At 42.8% G+C, this 18,479-nt stretch overlaps 1 protein-coding gene across 1 annotated transcript; it reads left to right on the forward strand.

Moving 5' to 3' along the window:
• The first annotated feature begins 242 nt into the window (after positions 1 to 242).
• dlgap3 (discs, large (Drosophila) homolog-associated protein 3) lies at positions 243 to 15,486 on the forward strand. Its single transcript, XM_053334218.1, has 11 exons — positions 243 to 1,349; positions 6,338 to 6,552; positions 7,771 to 7,873; positions 8,529 to 8,745; positions 10,270 to 10,808; positions 11,682 to 11,776; positions 12,695 to 12,914; positions 13,743 to 14,037; positions 14,120 to 14,211; positions 14,411 to 14,557; positions 15,181 to 15,486. The coding sequence occupies exons 1-11, from the start codon at positions 243 to 245 to the stop codon at positions 15,484 to 15,486; spliced, it is 3,336 nt and encodes a 1,111-aa protein (XP_053190193.1).
• The last annotated feature ends 2,993 nt before the right edge of the window (positions 15,487 to 18,479 follow it).

Genomic DNA, 18,479 nt, shown 5'->3' on the forward strand with positions numbered 1-18,479 from the left:
CTAGTATAGGAGGACATGTGTTCATCATATTTCGGTTATTTTGTGGAATGAAACAGTTAATTATTACTGATTGCCAAACCAAATACTAATAGTTATTTGATAAGATGAATACTTTTATTCATAAATTCGATGTGACCTAAATATTTACTTCTTCTTCTGTGCCTCCAGGTGAGACCGGTGCAGCCCTGTCACGCCCACAGCGCCCCCTTTCGGCCCGGACGGCCCACCACGCCCCGGCGCCTATGAAAGGGTACCATGTCAGCCGTAGCATGTCCCAGCATTCCTCCGGTGGTGGTGGAGGAGGCCCCTGTCACTGCACGCCTGAGGACTGCGATGGCCCCGGTAGAGACTACTACCCGGGTCACAGCGATGGCCACTATTATCCTTCGGGAGGTCCCGCTGAGTCTCTGGCGCTGGAGAGGCACCATTCCCACTCCCACTCCCACTCTCACAGCCACTCTGGTGGGGGCACCTTCCCCCGCTCCCACCCCAGCCAGCACCCACCACTCCAGTCGTTTGACTCCTGCGAGGAGTGCCTCTCATCAGGTCACGGGGGTAAGATGCACCGCATTCCCCCAAACCTGATGGATCAGTTTGAGAAGCAGGTACCCTTCCACCCTGATGGCTTCCACACATTGCAGTATCAGCGCACCGCTAGTGGGGGTGCTGAGCCACGCAGCGAGAGCCCCTCGCGCATCCGCCACCTAGTCAACTCAGTGCAGCGCCTCTTCGCCAAGTCCCATTCCCTGGAGGCACCATCCAAACGGGAATACAACGGCACAAGAGGAGGAGGGGACTACCGTGGTGAGAGAGGGGGAGGCCACAGGAGTGGAGGAGAGGAGGGTGGAGGCCATTACTCTGGCCATCAATCTCGGTCTACCAGGAGGAGCAAGTCTCGAGAGCGTAGTAAGAGCGGAGACTCGAGGCACGAGTCCGGAAGACGCCACCGCAGCAGGACAGCAGGATGGTGGAGCTCTGATGATAACCTGGACAGCGACAGCAGCTTTCTGGTGAGCGGGGGCAGAAGGGGGTATCCCAGTGGACACGAGAGCCTGGATGCCGCCATCCAGGAGCTCACCATGAAGAAACCCAAGGAGCGAGGGGCCGTGCCCGTGCCTGGGCCTGGTCATGGAGAGTGCATGGCCTGTACCACAATGGCGCTGGCTGGGAGTGAAGGAGGAGGACACCACGGGCACCACGGCCACTCCCTGAAGAGGAGCACCTGGTCAGCCATGACAGTGAGTCAAGCCAGGGAGGTGTACCCTTCCACCAGGGGTGGAGCAGGGTACGACAAAGCCCTTGTGCCCATTGAGAGCAAGATGAAGGAGAGGACCTTCCACTACCTGCAGGTGTGTGCCTGAGTGTCAACCAATGTGTGTGTTTCTGTGTGAGTCAAATATAATCAGACACTTTGTATGTATGTGTTTGATTTGTTTTTCAGTGCTGGCCTGCCCCAGAATAGCAGAAACATTTCTGTAAATTAACTGCAAGACTTTTTTTCCGACAAAGCTTCCATATATAAGAAAACTGTAGCTGGTAGGATAAGAAACAAAACTGTTCTAACATAGAAACGTGTTTCTGTGAATCTGTCTGTGCAGGTTAAATGTTCCTGGGACTCAGAAAACAATGATTGTCACCCACGCAGAGATTATTTACTGTCTGTCTGAACAATCTGTCTCCCAGTTCTAGTCACGACACTCTTTCCACAATCCAACATAAATAACTTTCATACATATGAAAGCTAATGGCTGCTACAGTGTGCCTGCAAAGGCAGCTGAGAGAGCTCTCAACACACGTACACACACACACACACAAACAAGCACTCACCAATCTCCAGCTGTGCTGAGGTAGAACTGCCATGCAGGCTGTGTTTCTACGGAAACAGCAGGTAGCCACAGGAGTCCCTGGTGTTTTTCCAACTCTCATCCTTTAGACACAGCTGAGGTCTGCTGATAGAGGAGAGAGAGAGAACAGGGTTGTGTGTTTGTATTTTCAAAGGACAAACCCCACACAATTTCATCTGTGCCTTAGGCTACCGTCACATCCACACCTTAGGACACAAAATGAACTTTCCCGCTGCAGCTTCTCTCATATCTCCAAGCGTCACTTGCAGTTTTGTGTGACTGAATTTTGTGCTGCGCTTAGATTTGCTGAAGTCAGCCAGATTGATCCATGGCTTCAGAGCAGGCAGCTTCCTGGAGTTGCAGATATAAAGCTGTCCAGATCTACTCCACCAAGACAAGACCTCAGGACAAACAGCAGCACAGATGCTTTATTGAAGCAACAACTCCAAACTGAAACCTTGTCTACCCTCAGAAAGTCAAACTATTGGCAAGCCGGTGCAGACACAGTGTGTAAAGACCAACTAGGTTTTTGTAACATTAACATGCGCTATATACAAGCTCATATTGACACGTCCACACTGAGTCATTGCTCAACAGTAAGAGGAAGCAAAAATCTAACCTTCACAAGTCTGAATTACTGGGGTCAGCGACAAAGGGACACATGCAAGGTTTTCTCCCATGGTGTCAAGGCCAATCACGATGTGCAGTATCAGAACTCTGCACTCTCCATTCCCTGAGCTTTCCCCTTCCCCTCGGCCTGTGTCTGATAGATAAGGCATGATAAAAAATGAGAATATAGAGCAAGAGTGAAATGAAGACGGAAACAGCGAGGGGGGGGGGAGAGACAAAGATAGAGGGGCGAAAAGAGCAAGGTGGAGGGGATGCAAAGATAGCAGAGCAAGCTCAGGGATAGAAAAGAGATAAAGGAGGTGATGGTAGCCAAGGGGCAAAGCGAAAGAGAGAGAGAGAGAGAGAGAGAGAGAAAGAGCAGAATGAGAAAATGACGGAGATAGTAGAAGGCCAGGGGGATCGGGAGATTAGGCTGAATCATCTTTTAAGTGATGACCTTAAAAATACACACTCAGCTGGATGCCAAACCCCGAGGCCTTGACTGTGTATGTCAGTGTGTGTAGGTGTTTTCATTTGGTCACAATGTGTGTGTGGGGCTGAACACCCCACAGCATTTGCAAAAGCTGAAAGAGTTAGGGGTCTTTCAGCACAAGCAGCTGCTGTTAGCTCCTGTTAGATGGTGTAAAGCTTTCATCATACTGTTAAAGAAACGGGATCAGATGGTGTCCACACACACACATTCTCACATCTACATGCTGTCTCTCTCTCTCTCTGTCTCTCTCTCTCTCTCTCTCTCTCTTTCACACACAATCATGCAAACACACTTACATATTCAAAAGTGCATGTACAAGGTTGAAGGGTATACTCATCTGCTTTTGGGAGCCAATCCTGAAATCAGCTTCAGGCTAGCCTCTTTTTCTTTGTTCTTCAATAACTCAATGCAATCTCTCATTGAACATTTTACTACTCATTTCCAAGGACATATTGGTATCCACTACAGCACTTGCTAATAGAAGTTGAAACTTTTGTGGTGTTAACAAAGTTAAACATCAATAACTTCATGAGCATACAAAAGACAAAAAACTACTTTTTCGAAGTAATCTCTACACTTCTACACTGTTTGCTCCTCTCTGACCTGTTGTTATTACAGACATGTCTGAACAAGCCACAGCTCCTCCACTCGTCCATAGACTGGTGACATTTACCCTGTGATGGTCTGTGGGCTTGTGTGATACAATGTTCATTAAAGGCAACTAAAAACGGAACTATTCAATAAACAGCAATATCAAGTCCTTATCTAGACATATGAATTGAACCATAGCACATACTGATGACAAAGTCCATGTTCCAAACCTGGATTTGCATTAAATGTCATGTGATTTTGAATGAGGTTTTATTATTTCAGAAACTCTATGATGCAGAATAAAGCTGCACCACTTAACTTATTTTTTTTATATTAAAGGGGACGTGCTTTTTGTGACTTTCTGTTATTTGTACACTGTTATGATGTCGTATGTCTATGTTAAATGTAGTCAAAGTACCAAAGTTGATGTGATCACATGTAAAAATGCTCCATGAAAGTCAAAAGTGAGGACTTACACCTGTAGTTTTTGTTTGTAAGGTTGTTGCTAACATTGCTCCGCAGGTATTCCGGATGTGTTTGGGATATTTTGAGTAAAGAACAAGAAAAAGAGGTGAAATCCTACAACTAATGTTTATTTAACAAATCAGAAGAGAGTGGGCTTGTCAACAGGGGGTCCTTAAAGAGACAGCAGCTAAACCAGCCTGGTTCAGACAGAGGCTGAACTGAGGGGCTGTGTACAGAGCCAGTATGAGATGAATAAAGAGTTTTATGAACTGTAAATGTTTCAAATATACACCCATACAGCCCCAGGATGTAGATCTGGAAATGTGCTTGATTTGTTGTAAAGTCAAAGGAGTCACTTGTGACAACAAATCCACAGTCAATTATCAACCAATACTGAAATTAGCCGCTCAATATTTTGGTTTTCCAGCCCATAAACTTGAATCACATCAAACCTGTTTCGAGCTGCAAGCATTTCTATATGCTTACTGCCCAGAACTAAAGAGCATAAAGTTACTAGCTGCTGGAGTTAGCCTCTAAAGAGTCAGAGCTTTTTCTAAAGAGTTGGATGTCAAAGCAGAGCTACAAGGAGAGTGAATACTGGACTTGCATTTGCCAGGTGGCCAGATCTGCAACCCGTGTTGCATTTTCAGCTTAATCTACTGCCCCCAAGTGGTCAAACAAATCAATGGATGCAGCTTTAAAGGCAGGAACTGTCTGTTTCATTGTCGTTGTCTGTTGCCCAGCTTTGTGTTTTTCATTGATCAGGTACCCCTAAAATCCTAAACTTTTCTGAGATGTCAAAGTATGTTTTAGAGTTATATTTCAGGCAGGGACAGTCAGGGAGTCTAAGTAGGTCTCACACGCTCTTTTACATTAAGTGACCTCATATATAGTGAACCTCTGAAAGGTTACTCTGAAAGGAATTTGCAATGCAGATTCAGACATGTGGAGTAGTCACAGCTAAGGGTGCACCCATTCACACTGTAATCACAACCAGTAGTTGTAGTAATATTATATTGTATGTCCATACTGCATACTATGCTGCAATCACAGGTCATCCATCTATGAATCAGAAAAAATGCCAAATGTATTACAAGATGGAGAGAAAAAAAAACCCCACCATCAATTATGACCATACAGTGGCTTTGTACAAAGACTACTGTAGACCAGGAAAACATCCACAACTGCATGTATTGTATTATATCATTTTAAGCTCCAGTTTAAAAAGAAACATTACAACAAAAAACCCAGAAAAGATTACATTTCCTAAAGTTATAAAAAGCATTCTGACATAGTTATGAAATGTCATACATTTTACATGAGGACCACAGTGGGAACCTGTAAATGTCATTTTAGTTTGTTTCATTGCTCTTTATCAGTCCTCCATGTCTTGTCTGCCTCCTTAGTATTCTGTCATGACTGTGTTTCCGTGTGTGTGTTTTTCATTTTGTTTTCTCATCAGACTATCATTCCTCTGCCCATCTGTCTTCCCACTTTTCTACCCGCTTAGGTCTGTTATTCTATTTCTCTTCTTTTGTCACCCTTTATATCTGTCTGTCTCTCTATGTGCCAGCTTTCCTGTCTGTCTACCTACACTTTGTCTGTCTGTCCATCTGTGCTCACTGCTTTACTCTTGTGTATTTGTTGATTTTGCTCTCTGCCTGTCGGCTTACTCTGTTTTTCCTTCTCTGTGTCAGTGTTTCTCCAGCTGTCAGAGTTTCTCTCTTTCTGTAAGTCCCTTTGTCCCTTTCTCACTCTCTCTTTCTCTCTCTCTCTATCTCTCTTGCTTTCTCTCTCTAGCATCATCTCTCATGTGTGCATGCGTGTATGTGTGCTCTCTCATGGTGTGCATGTTAGCCTGGTGGCTGAGCTGTGCTGGTGTGTTTGCTTTACAATCCAACACTGTGTTCACATACAGTATATGTGATTATATGTCTGACTCATTATTGTCTTCTTGTTTGAAGGATGAAATATTTTTCAGTGATGAAAAATATTTTTTAAGTCTTGTGACTTTAATAACAGATATTGGGAAGAAGCTGCTGCGAGGGCAGTGAAAACATCTTCAATATCTCAACCCTGATTTGCTCACATTGTGATAAAATGCTCTTGCCTTAACAGTTGTTGTAGAAGAGGAATGCATACTTACTTTTAACTCATTTTAACTGTGTTTAACCCAAGAATAGAGACTCTTACTAAAACTGAATATTACCATAAGCCTACTTTCCATGGTTGCACTTCTACTCACTACATATAAAATTTCCTGACTGATCTTCCTTGATCATGTTTATGCCTATGTATGACTGTGAATGTTTGCATGACTGTGATTGTTTCTCAGGTCCCTTCAGAAGACTGGGGAGGTGGATACGGCGGAGGCAGCGTTACCGACAGCGGAGGGGAGATTCCGTGCCGACGCATGCGAAGCGGCAGCTACATTAAGGCCATGGGAGATGATGATAGTGCTGACTCAGACACTAGCCCCAAAGCTTCACCCAAATCCACCCTGGTAGCTCAAAGGGATGCCTTTAGACGGTCTATCAGCATGGATCAAAGGTCAAATTCCACTAATGGAGTGTGTTTTTGTTAATATTAAGATACAAGACCCTTGAGCTATACCCACTTGGTCAATGTTTGGTTTTCAATGAGTTAGCTGTGACTGCATTTCTACCTATACACCTATGTAATGTTTCTGTAGAAAACCTGCTTGCCCTATTTTAAAATTGACTGTTTTAAAGCTGACATTTCACTATGGAAGGATTTTTTTGTCACTGAACTCCATTAATGCCATTAATACAACTCCTTTTTTTGTTGCATCTTAAAAGCAGCACCACATTCTTTGCCGATACAACCCTTTCATTTTAACCACATTTAGTGTTATAATTGTATTATTACATTTATTTTAACATTTCAATTTAGAGATGGCTGTAAACCAAGGAATCTTGAGATTAAGATTTTGTCACAATATGATACTATGACAAAATAAGTGGTAATATTGAATTACTGCCCACCCATAGTGTAAAAGCAATGGAACAGCAAATCCAACACAGTCTAATACCTCTCCAAAAATAGATAAAAATAGAAAAGTATCATTCATGTTCCTATGTATGGATAAGGTATAGTATGGATACCTTCATGTATGCAAGTTCTTTGGGGACTGGGGTTGGTCATTGGACTCAAGAGTTTTCAGCTCACTGTAATGATCACTGTAATGACTACAAATCTAACATGGAAATACTATGATACTTTAAAGTTATACTCACAGGTCAATCTCTAATCGCTTTGCTCATATAGACTGAGGACAATCTCGATTTCATTTTTAAAACTGAGTGAAAACAATTAGGGAGCTTAAAAAAACGCTACATTGTAGAGCCAATCCAAGTCTTTATGGTGGCCTTTCATATTGGGGCAGTGACATGCAGTTCACTATAGAGGAGAATAGTTTCTGGTAACAGGTGCTCTTGACAATATTTAATCAGGCATAGGTTTGTTAGCTGCTACTATGAAATACAGTTAGATGCATTGCAGATGACTTTTTCCATTGAAATGAAGTCAGCATTACAAAACTTAAAATGACCTCAACTGGTATAATCAATGAACATTATTAGTGACATTTTATTGGATAGTTGTGGTTCAGCAAATAGTCTACTGTGTGTTTTGACAGAAATAGAGCAAAGATTTTACATCAGTGATAGGGAGATCACTATTGGTGTCATCACACACTGTAGTTGTTACAGTCATCAGTAATGCTGATTATATGTGTGTTTAATCCAGGTATTCATGTAAGCAGTGTACAGACTCCTATCCTAACAGCCGAACCACACCCAAAACCCACACCCGCTCCCGCAGTTACACCCGCTCCCTGACCAGCTCACAGGTAACAAATGTTTGGTTTTTGGGGACGTAGATTTCACATTTTGCATTAACCAGCTGTCAGAGCCTGCCCTAACTACTTTCTTCTTTCTGTGCAATATTAGTATTCATATATACGACTAATTTCAATTCAACTGTGCAATATACACTGTCGCCCATAAAGTTGGAATCATTTTGTTTTCAGACACAATCCTCTGTTTATTCCTATTTAAAATTTCATTGTGATATGTTTGGAAGAAATTGATTAATCAAATTTTGAGAAGATATACACTTCTGTATCTGTCAAGAATGAATCACATTGTCACAATCATTTGGGAAGAGGTAAAAAATATTTTACACCAAGGGCAACAGTGTATATATAATATACAGATATTTTTCTTCACTTGAATCTGTGCAATAACAATATTGTCTCTGTTGTGCTGTAAATAATGTCACAATCATTCTTTTTTGATAATATTTCTATTATTGTTATTGTTTTTTCCTGCTTATTTATTGTTCTTTATTCTTTCTTATTGATGCTCTTCTATTTTTACTGTCCACTTGCTGCTGTAATACTGCACATTTCCCCATTTTGGGACTAATAAAGGAATATCTTATCTCATCTTATCTTATCTTATCTTATCTTATCTTTCACCCTCACCTTCTTTCTCATCCTTCAGCTGGGAGACACGTTGAACCGTCAGTTTGAAGCAGTGTGTGAGACCATGTTCGGGGAGGTAGAATCTCAAGCCGTCGAGGCCTTGGATCTTCCGGGGGTGTTTCGCACTCGCAGCCACAGCTACGTCCGCGCCATCCAGGCCGGCTGTTCCCAGGACGACGACTGCCTCTCTGTCTTCTCCATGTCGGGCCCCCAAGGCAGCATCAAGGGCGGGGCCGGTGAGTGTTTATGTGTGATTCGATCTGTGGTGTCTTGTGTGCGAGTGTGAAAAGGATGTGTGGTCGTCTTTGGTGTGGTGGCAACCTGGTGGGAGACACAGTTGGACAAGCCAGTGGGAGAAGGAATTTTATGACAGCCTGTGTCTGCTTACCTCAACAAAACAAGTTTATGCACTGACACACACACATACACACACTCACACACACACACTCAAGCAGTGCACAGCTGTATGCAATGTGTGCGTCGATTTTTAATTTTCAGCCTTCTTCTGCTTTATTCCCTCAATTCCTATAATTTCTATCCCAGCTTTCTGCTCTTCTGCAGCTCTTTCTTTGTGTTTGCATATATGGTGTGTGTGTGTTGGGGGGGGGCTTATTTGTAAGTTATTGTGAATGCTCTTTGTTCTCTGTCATCTCGGTGCCTCCCTCTGTCTCGTCTCTGTATCTCATCTTTAGCATCATCCTCCCTGGTGTGATCCCAGGTTTCTCGGGTTCAGGAACACTCGTGATTATGATGATAGCTCAATGTCTTCAGCTGAAAACATTTGTTCAAAAAAAATTTGTTGTGTTTGTTGAGCTTTTTGTCTCCTCTCTGATATGTTTGGTGTAATCGACACCCTTTTCTCTTGCTCAAGCATAATATACAGTACATCTGCAGTCATTTGTGATTGTGTGTGTCGGTTCAGTAGACTGCAGAGCCACTCTAGTGCTTATATGACTAAAATTTCCAGGATTAGACCAGCACACCCCCCCCTGTCTGAGATTTATTAAAGCCTCAGTGAAGTGTCATATACATCTACCACTAACACGCAAGCTCACTACACAAACGCAAACCCACATCCACTTATATACATACATGCTGACATGTTGGAGGTTAGACCTTCATGGTAAGGATCTTTGCGCTCTGAGACAAGCTGGATGATGATGAAGGTGCTTGGAAAGAAGTGCGTTAGTTTGATCCTTTATTCAGTGTGTGTGTGTGTGTGTGTGTGTGTGTGTGTGTGTGTGTGTGCGTGCGTATACATTTAAACGAAGCTGTGAAGGAGGAGAAAGAGACAGAGAATCTTCTGGAAGAAAGCGTGCATCTCAGTTTAATATTTCTATCAGGAAATTGCTTCATCTTCTTAAGATGTGGAGTTAAGTTAGCTTAAGGGAAGAGGTTTTCTTTTGTCACTCCTATCATGTCTGTCTTTTCCACCCCTTCACTCCCTGCCTCTAACTGAAATTCACACCGAAAGCTGATGTTTGGTGAGAAGAAATTGTGTTTTTGAGTTGCATTTACATCTGGCATTGCTATTATTTCTTAATGATTTTGTTTTCTCTTTGTCTCCCTGTATTGGTTCACTCTCTTCATATCTTTTTCACTCTCACTCACTCTTTTCACTCTGTCTATCCTTTTACCTTCAACTTCCAGTCTGTCCCTTTTGTAAGTATCCATCTCCCCTGCTCCTTGTTGATATATTACCCATTTTAACAGCCCACTATGCCTCTCTCTTCCTTTCTCCCGCTCTTCTCACACTTCAGTCTTTCCTTATCGCAAAGGTGCTCCTCCCCCACTCCCACCTCGCATGTCCAAGTCTTCACTCTCAGTGCGAGCCCAGAGCAGCACCGAGTCCACCCAGGATGCTTACTTCCAGAGCAGCGGACAGTTGGCCGCAGGCTCAGGCCCCGGGCGCCCCAAACAGCACAGCAACTCCGTGGACCTGGGCGGCTCTGATGGGCCCTCGGGTCGCTCCTCCAGAGGCGGCTACTACATCGCCACGGGGCCTGGACGTTCTCGGCAACACAGTAACTCGGCAGAGAGCCTGGATGGGGTCAGGGGTTCACGGGAGCTGGTGCCCTACGGAGGGGGCCCTGGAGTTGGGGTGAGGGCCAAACATAGCAGCTCAGCTGACAGTTTGCTGGAGGGGCCACCGAGGCCAGCCAGGGAGCGGGATGGCAGGGTTGGGGGCAGCCTGGGGAAGTCAATCTCCCTGCCTCAGAACAGCATTGTTTTGAGTAAAGCTGGAGGACAAGATGAAGGACGTGATGGGAGAAAGTGGAGGCCATCCATAGCTGTGCAGGTAAGAAAGGACAGTTTTATTAAACTGAAGCAAAACCTTTTTTTTTTTAAAGTTGATTCATTTCTATAATCTGCAAAATATCACAAAATAGTGAAAAATGCACAATTCCCCAGAGCTGTTGTTCAAATTGCTTATTTTTTCTAACCGACAGTCCAAAAAGATATTAGTTTGCATTGATATGAAACTAAGAAAATCAGTAAATCCCTGCATTAGTCAAACTGAACCAGAAAATCTGTGGCACCTTGTTCATTTTATTGTTGATTGACTTATTTCAGCTCCTTAAATTGTGCTGAAATAAAAATACAACCCAGGGTCTTGCAGAGATTAAGATCAGAAGCTCTGTACCACTCTCACAGCTGTGTGACAGTCATGAGTCAGTTATCTGAGCTTTGCATAAAGACAGAAAAAATGTCCTTAATCACTTTCTTCCTCATTGTTGAAGAAGATATAGGCACAGTGTGTACGTCTGTAGCTTAGCTTAGCTTAGCATCACTGGAAGTAGGGGGGAAACCGTTCTGAAATAAACAAAATCAGCCTGCCAGCACCTCCAAAGCTCACTAATTAACACGTAAGTAACATTAAGTAATTCTGTTATTACCCCACATAAAAACCAAAAAATTATTTGAATGTGAATGTTTTTACACTTCACCTTTAGAGTTGTGAGTCAGCAGATTTTTTGTGGACAGAGCCAGGTTTCCAGTATTTATGCAAATCTAATCAATTTACTGTACAGACATGAGATTGATATTGATCTTCAATGACAAGAAAGCAAAAAAGTGTGTCTGCCAAAATGGCCAACTAATTTGTGGTGTATGGCATCAGCAAACACCTCCATGCTCTGACTGTACAGCTTTACGGCTTCTTCTGTTTCAGGTGGACAGCTCGGAGACTCTGTCAGATTCAGACCCAGAGGGCAAAGCTCTTACGGAGGTCCACTCTATAGGAGTCCAAGTGGAAGATGACAAAAGGTAATGGGAACACATCTAAAAGCAGGGGACAAGTTTTTAATTTGAAAATCTTGTCATAAGTTGAACTGTTTATGTTGCCTGACATTTAAGTTCAGTCTTAATTATGGACACAAACTAAGATGCGTCTTTGTTTAATTCACTCATTTATCTCTACCCCCAAAATATGTGGCTTCATCAAGAGCTTTTGGTCTGCCTACAGTAATTTATGTGAATAATTTTAATATATAATTAGAAAAACCCTTAATCTCCTGGGCATCCAACAGTGCAGCCACCTATGGTTGATTTCTAGGCTAGATCCTATTATTTCATTCAACATTTCATCAGACATCACAGCATGAACTCAATAGCTCTTTGTTCCAAGAATGTCTTGTTTTTTCACCATTAGTGATGGTAACCATGACTACTTCCAATCATACACTCGACATGACTTTCACATGTGATGCAGCCTTTCTCCTAATTAGATATCAAATTCACATGCATGCACGCAAGTGCTCACAGTATCGCACACTCCCAAACCTCAGGCTGTGTGTGATCATGCACCTGTTAACAATATCCCCCACCTCATTTAATCATCAATGATGACAGAAGTGCAAGAACGGTAATGTGAGTCACACCTCATCACACAGCAAGGATGGATGAGGGGAGGTGGGATATGAACTTGTAATAGAGTAAACACTCATCACTGAGTCCACTAAAATGACATTTACATACACTGATGCGTCATATGCCAGAGGATTTAGCGGTACTTATCACAAACAAGTGAGTAGTAGTGATTACAGTGACAGCATGACTATCTCTGGTAAAATGGGAACGTGCAATTGTTGGAAGAAGAACAAAGATATTTTGAGAAAGGCTGTTGCATGCAATACTTTGTGTGACTGGATGGCTGTGGGCCTGTCGTGACTCCCTGTGTTGCAGACGGGCTCGTTTCAAACGCTCAAACAGCGTGACAGCAAGCGTGCAGGCCGACCTGGACCCCGAGGGCTTCCCGGGGCTCAGCATTGCTGTGCCAACACAGGACAAGAGTCTCCAGTTTGGCTGTTCCTTCCAAAGGCACTCGTCAGAGCCAGAGTCAGCAAGCCAGTACACAGAGTGCCACCGTACCGTCCACACACAGGGACAGTGGGCCTACAGAGAGGTAGGTCTGCAGCAATGAAAAAAACAGAGTCCTCCTTGATTAAATGTAATCTGTGGAGAGTTATTGTAAACAAAAGATTATTTTTTTTATCCCTGAGGTTAAATAAACACACTGAATATATTTCCTCATAAAACATTTGCAAAGCCATTTTTTGTTGAGTGCATTTTTTGATATATCCATGTTTGCTAGCTTGTAGGATTTTTCCTACCACATTAGCACCACCAACTGTGTTAGCATGGAATAGCATGAAACCTTCTGCAGGGATGTATACAGTGTGTATTGTCTACCTATACATGTATATGACATAATTCAATCAGACAGGGACTCCCTGATTAGAACATTGCTCCATAGTGCCTCTAATGGCCAAAAACTTCACAGGGTACCTTTAAAACTAATTCTAAAAGTTTTCTAATTAACATAAGATAAATACTGTAAGCCTTTTAACTTATCTTTTTTACAAGAAATTAGTGATAAGATTAAAAAAGACCACGTGGTGCACACTCAGAATTAATTCAAGTATGATTTTTTTGCTGAAATATCTTGACAAAGAAATGCAATAATTTAGCAAACATTCGAAACCAACAGTGTTTTTAAGAGACCTTTGGTGACTTAATGTCAGAAACATAATCATCACATTTGCCAAATAATACTATATTTGTTTTAATTATTTATCACAGTGCTCCATTGTTGACGGGGTGGTTGTTAGGTGGTGTGACAGTTCTGGGAAGGATTAAACTACATTTTATAGACAGATGAAGACTCTAAGATATAATCCTGATATCACATGTCAGTTTCACAACACAACAGTTGTCTCTCTTGTTATCCCAGGACTTTATCCAGAGTGGCTACACCACTGAGGTCTGTCCAGCAGACCCACGCCCCCACCAGCACCCACACTTGCCTCCACGTTCCCACTCCCCACTGCCCATCACCTCTGAGCGGGCATGGGCAGGGACGCCGTCCCTGGAGGGCCCTCGGAGCCTGCCTGACTCAGGTCGGGCGTCACCCTGCATGAGAGATGGAGAGTTCTTCTTGCGCCTGCTGCAGACAGAAGTGGAGAGGATGGAGGGCTGGTGCCAGAACATGGAGAGAGAGGCAGAGGAGAACGAATTGCCAGAGGAGGGTGAGTTTGGGAGAAAGGTGTGGAGGACCAGTTCTTGGGTTTCTCACGTCTAACACTACATCTACATGGTTTTTCACTCTAGTTCTCGAGCTGATCCGTAATGCAGTTGGCAGCGCCCAGATGCTCATGTCTCAGAAAGTCCAGCAGTTCTTCCGCCTCTGTCAACAAAGTGTGGTGAGTATTGCATGCAAAATCATGTCAACACACATCATATGGTACACAGCTTTACAGAGATTCATTGTCGCTAAAGGCAAAATTAGCTTTTTTGCAGAGTCACCTATCCAGAAATTTTTGTCTTCACACCCATTTATACATCTTTTACACACCTTTTGTTACTTGTTAATTACATATCCTATCTCCCTGCCAAATCCAGGACCCATCCGCATACCCCCAGCCCACCTCTCAGGACCTGGCAGGCTTGTGGGACCTGCTCCAGCTCAACATAGAGGACGTCAGGGTCAAGTTTCAGGACCTCCAGAGGCTCAAGGAGTCTGGTTGGAGGCTCCCACCTGAAAAGAAGGTGAGAGGTCCAGGGGTCCAAACAGCCTTGGTTTCCCTTCAGCACTCCCCCAGAGCTAAGATGGCAGTGTGCAGAAGAGTAGCGCAGATGGTCGTGCCCTCCAAGCCTTTGCAAGCTGTGAAAGTACAGAGCAGCAAAAGGAACTGAGCTGAGATGCCCATGACTGTGGAATCTGCTAGAAATTGTTCGAAATGCATATCAGCGTTTTTAGACAAAAGAAAGTACTTGCCAATTAGATTATTGTCTCTTAAGGTTAGGTTACTAACTGAACAGCTAAATTATTCTTGATAGTTTAAGGAGAATTAACAATTGTTTCTCTTTTCTTCTTTTTCTTTTACCTTTTGTGTTCTCCCATTTCATTTTCCTTTTCCTTTTTTTTTTTTGCTGATATTTTTTTGTTGATTTTGGCTGTTATTTGTTTGTTGTAATGTCTCGGTTCATGATTTTTCCTCACTTGAATTTTACCCTTTTTGTTGATGGTTTTACTCTTTGGTTTCTCATTCTCTTCTCCCAATATGTCCACTTTTCTGCATGGGATCCCTCTCGTACAAACCATTTTTTGTACACAATAACTCCACTGTCCGTTTTCATCTTATATCTACGTCTCAATGTCACTGGGCTAGGAGGATAAGAAGCTTCCTCCTCCCTTACCAAAGAAGCCAGCAGGCGGGGTGAGTGGCAGCCTACGGGCCGATAGCGTCGGGGATGTGGGGGCCGGAGGTGGGTCAGGGGGCCTGGTGGTGCCTCGTGTGGGTGGACATACCCTACCCATCAGGGAGAAGTCCCTGGACCTCGGGGACCGTCAGAGGACAGAAGCGAGGAGGAGGCTGCTGCAGACCAAGCGTACTGCCTCCTTCAGGCAGAACTCGGCCACGGAGAGTGCCGACAGCATCGAGATCTACATTCCCGAAGCCCAGACTCGACTCTGAACAAAAAACAGAGGTGTCTCCTTTTCACCTTGCCACTCACCCTCACCCCTGCAAAACTGACCTGCACACTAATCTCCGTCCTTTTCTGAGCCCAGTTTTGGATCCCCCTGCAGGTCATTGCTACCTTATCCTCTACCGTCCCCTCAGCATCTCCATCAGTACACTTACCACTACTCCAAATTCAGTCCACCTGCTCATAAAACAAGCAATGACAGCCATTTTAGTGTCTTGAAAATTGGACATACTACTGATACAGAGGCCTAGACCTGAAATGGTAGCTAGCGTATATGAGTTACAGACTTGTTGAGTCTCTGATTTTCTCTTTTTTTCATTTTCGCTCACAACAAACAAGAAACAGTTCACTTTTTATAGCAGTAATCAGTGGAGGTTCACGCAGTAGTAGCATGCCTGTGCGTGTTCACCTAGCACTTCTCCATCACTGAAAATAAAGGGCTTAACAGGCACAAAACTTCTGTGTGAGGAGATGACAGACTCTCCTTGTTTGGATCCCTGTTGCCATCTTCTGAATGAAACTCTACTATAACGCTATATTTGTTGGTTTTCCGAATCACCACAAGATCTATCCATACTCTTCCCCAACACTATCCATATGGATGACTAAACATGGATGAAATTCTGGCCATCAGTTTAAATGCTCTTGAAGTCAGATGTTTGGTAATCCCCAAAGAACATACTCCAAGCATAGTCAGCCAACTATAGCTAGCACCTTTCACACGGGTGCCATCTATCCACCACCCAGTCAATGAATATGGATTTCTCTCTCTCTCTCTCTCTCTCTCTCTCTCTCTCTGTCTCTTCTGCGCTTTCTTAGCCTTCATTCCTCACATCCCGCCTATCTATCGACTACTCTCAGCATTCAGCAGTGAGGCTGTTTGAATGCGCAAGTGCTATTTGTACATAGTGTGCACACTCATGTTTGCCAAAAGGAGCGCTTGCAGTGTTGCATCACAGCCTTGACAGCTAGGGAGCATCACAGACAAAACCCAGAGCCGTTTGCTTTTTATGTAGTCTTTCTGAAGTTTCAGTGTTCAGGGGTGGGGTTGCCGGGAATTTTTAGGGGAATATATTATGGTGGCTTTTCAGGACTCTACTGAGGAGGCCCCCATTTCACTGTGAGACTATAGCACCACCAAGTGGTCAAATGAGGACCCAAACCAACAGCAGTGGTCTTTAAGAGAGTTATTTCCACCTCAGTCAGGAATTAACAGATGCCCTGATGAAACAGCCATGAAAGAAGATGTTTTTCGCATAATTGAGAAGATCAGGCAACGGATCACAAAATAAAGAGGGAGAGCTGCCAACGTATTCAGTAGAATCCACTTGCCTAACTTCAAGTACAATCCTCTCAATTTCACACTCTACTGATGATAGAAGGAATTATTTCTCAGATTGAAAGAAAACAAAAGGAGGCAAGACACTCATTCAGTTTAGCTCCCCTCCAAACCCCCCTTCCAAAGAGTCATCAGTGAGAGGAAACCACCCGTTGTGAAATGATAGAAAAGAAGCAACTTGATAGGGTTTGGTTCGGTAACACGTTTTTATGAATGGAATTGTACTGTATGTTTGTTGCACTATGTATTCCTTTCCTTTTTCTCTTCATTTACTTCCTGAAATCATAGATGTGATGTTTCCACTGAACAAAGTGTAGCATGATTTTAAAAGCTTTGAGGGGAGTCATTTTAAAATTTATGTCAGAACACACTTCTGATTTAAGTATTTTGTATGGCTGTTGCGTATAGACTTGTGTGTGTGTGCCATTGTGAATGCATTGGTAGTGTGAATATGAAGGGCTGTGTTTCAGAAGGGACATGTGATGAAGCCCAATGAATACTAAAAAGTCCAAATTAGCCATTTTAAAGAAAAAACAACACAATATAATAATCTTTTAGCATGACCTGTTTTTTTGTTTGTTTTTTCTTTTCTAACATTTGGATGGAATGTGTTGGAAAAATGGGATATTTTAATGGGAGATGTATATTTTATAATATAATCTACATTTCTAGATCAGTAGAAATTATTGAGTACAGTATATGTACAAAAAGCATATATCAAATGTGAAATATTTATATAGTATTATAATGATAGATTATAGCATTGTGTGATACTACAGCTGTGTGGCATATCCAGACTCAGTACATGTGAAAAGAACTTCAAATGATTATTATCTTCAGTTTGTGAGTGCTGGGCCACGTTCACAGGGTAAAACTGGCAAGAGTGTTAATTGCCAAGTATGCTCCTCCTTAGGCCTACTGTATATCTGTCTGTGGTTCTAACAACATATACTGCTGTACCCCCCTCCTTTCACCCTTTTCTCTTCTTCCCTGTATTTCCCCTTTAGAACCAACTACATGTGCCTAACCAGCTATATGTGGAGGTTTCCTTTGAACACAGTTTACAGTATATATAGAAAGATGTGTAAATAGAAAAGTATAAAATCTGCAGAGAATAGTGTTAACAAAAATGTTTTTATTGTACTGACATGCCATCCTTTGTCTCCCTCACTTTCACTTGCAATACACACATAAGACTGGCAGATTTTGTTGACGTGAATACTGCATGTTTTATGACAACCTCTTTGAAAGATTAAGCAGAACCTCGTTTTTGACCGGCAAAAGGAAAGCAAATTTTGTAGCTTATAAACCTTTTTGTGGTTGAAAAAAAAATTGAGATTTTACAACTGAGTTATTTAAATGATTCACTTATTTGTATAAAGATTATATCCTTGGATTACAATGATACTGGCAACCTTGAGACTGCAATCTTAACAGATCAATAAAACAACCTCCCATGTAAAACAAGTTACCCTGGAAATGGAAAAAAGGAGCTGAGATTCAGACATCGTGCTAAACTCATTTGCAGAAGTGTAGGTTGCAGAGCAACCTTTTATCCCCTCGTCTCCTCTTTTACCCTCAAACTTGATGACATCTCAGTGGTGTTTAACACAGCCCTCATCAAACAAAGCACAAAGACCT

The sequence above is a fragment of the Scomber japonicus genome, chromosome 15 (genome assembly GCF_027409825.1).
Source record: "Scomber japonicus isolate fScoJap1 chromosome 15, fScoJap1.pri, whole genome shotgun sequence".
NCBI classification, from domain to species: Eukaryota; Metazoa; Chordata; class Actinopteri; order Scombriformes; family Scombridae; genus Scomber; species Scomber japonicus.

What these genes read in the sequence shown, in the direction of transcription:
- dlgap3 (XM_053334218.1), top strand. Translation starts at nt 243, where the DNA reads ATGAAAGGGTACCATGTCAGCCGTAGCATGTCCCAGCATTCCTCCGGT. An exon ending in GGACCTTCCACTACCTGCAG is followed by an intron (nt 1,350 to 6,337) that starts GTGTGTGCCTGA and finishes ATTGTTTCTCAG; the next exon opens with GTCCCTTCAGAAGACTGGGG. An exon ending in GAACGAATTGCCAGAGGAGG is followed by an intron (nt 14,038 to 14,119) that starts GTGAGTTTGGGA and finishes TTTTCACTCTAG; the next exon opens with TTCTCGAGCTGATCCGTAAT.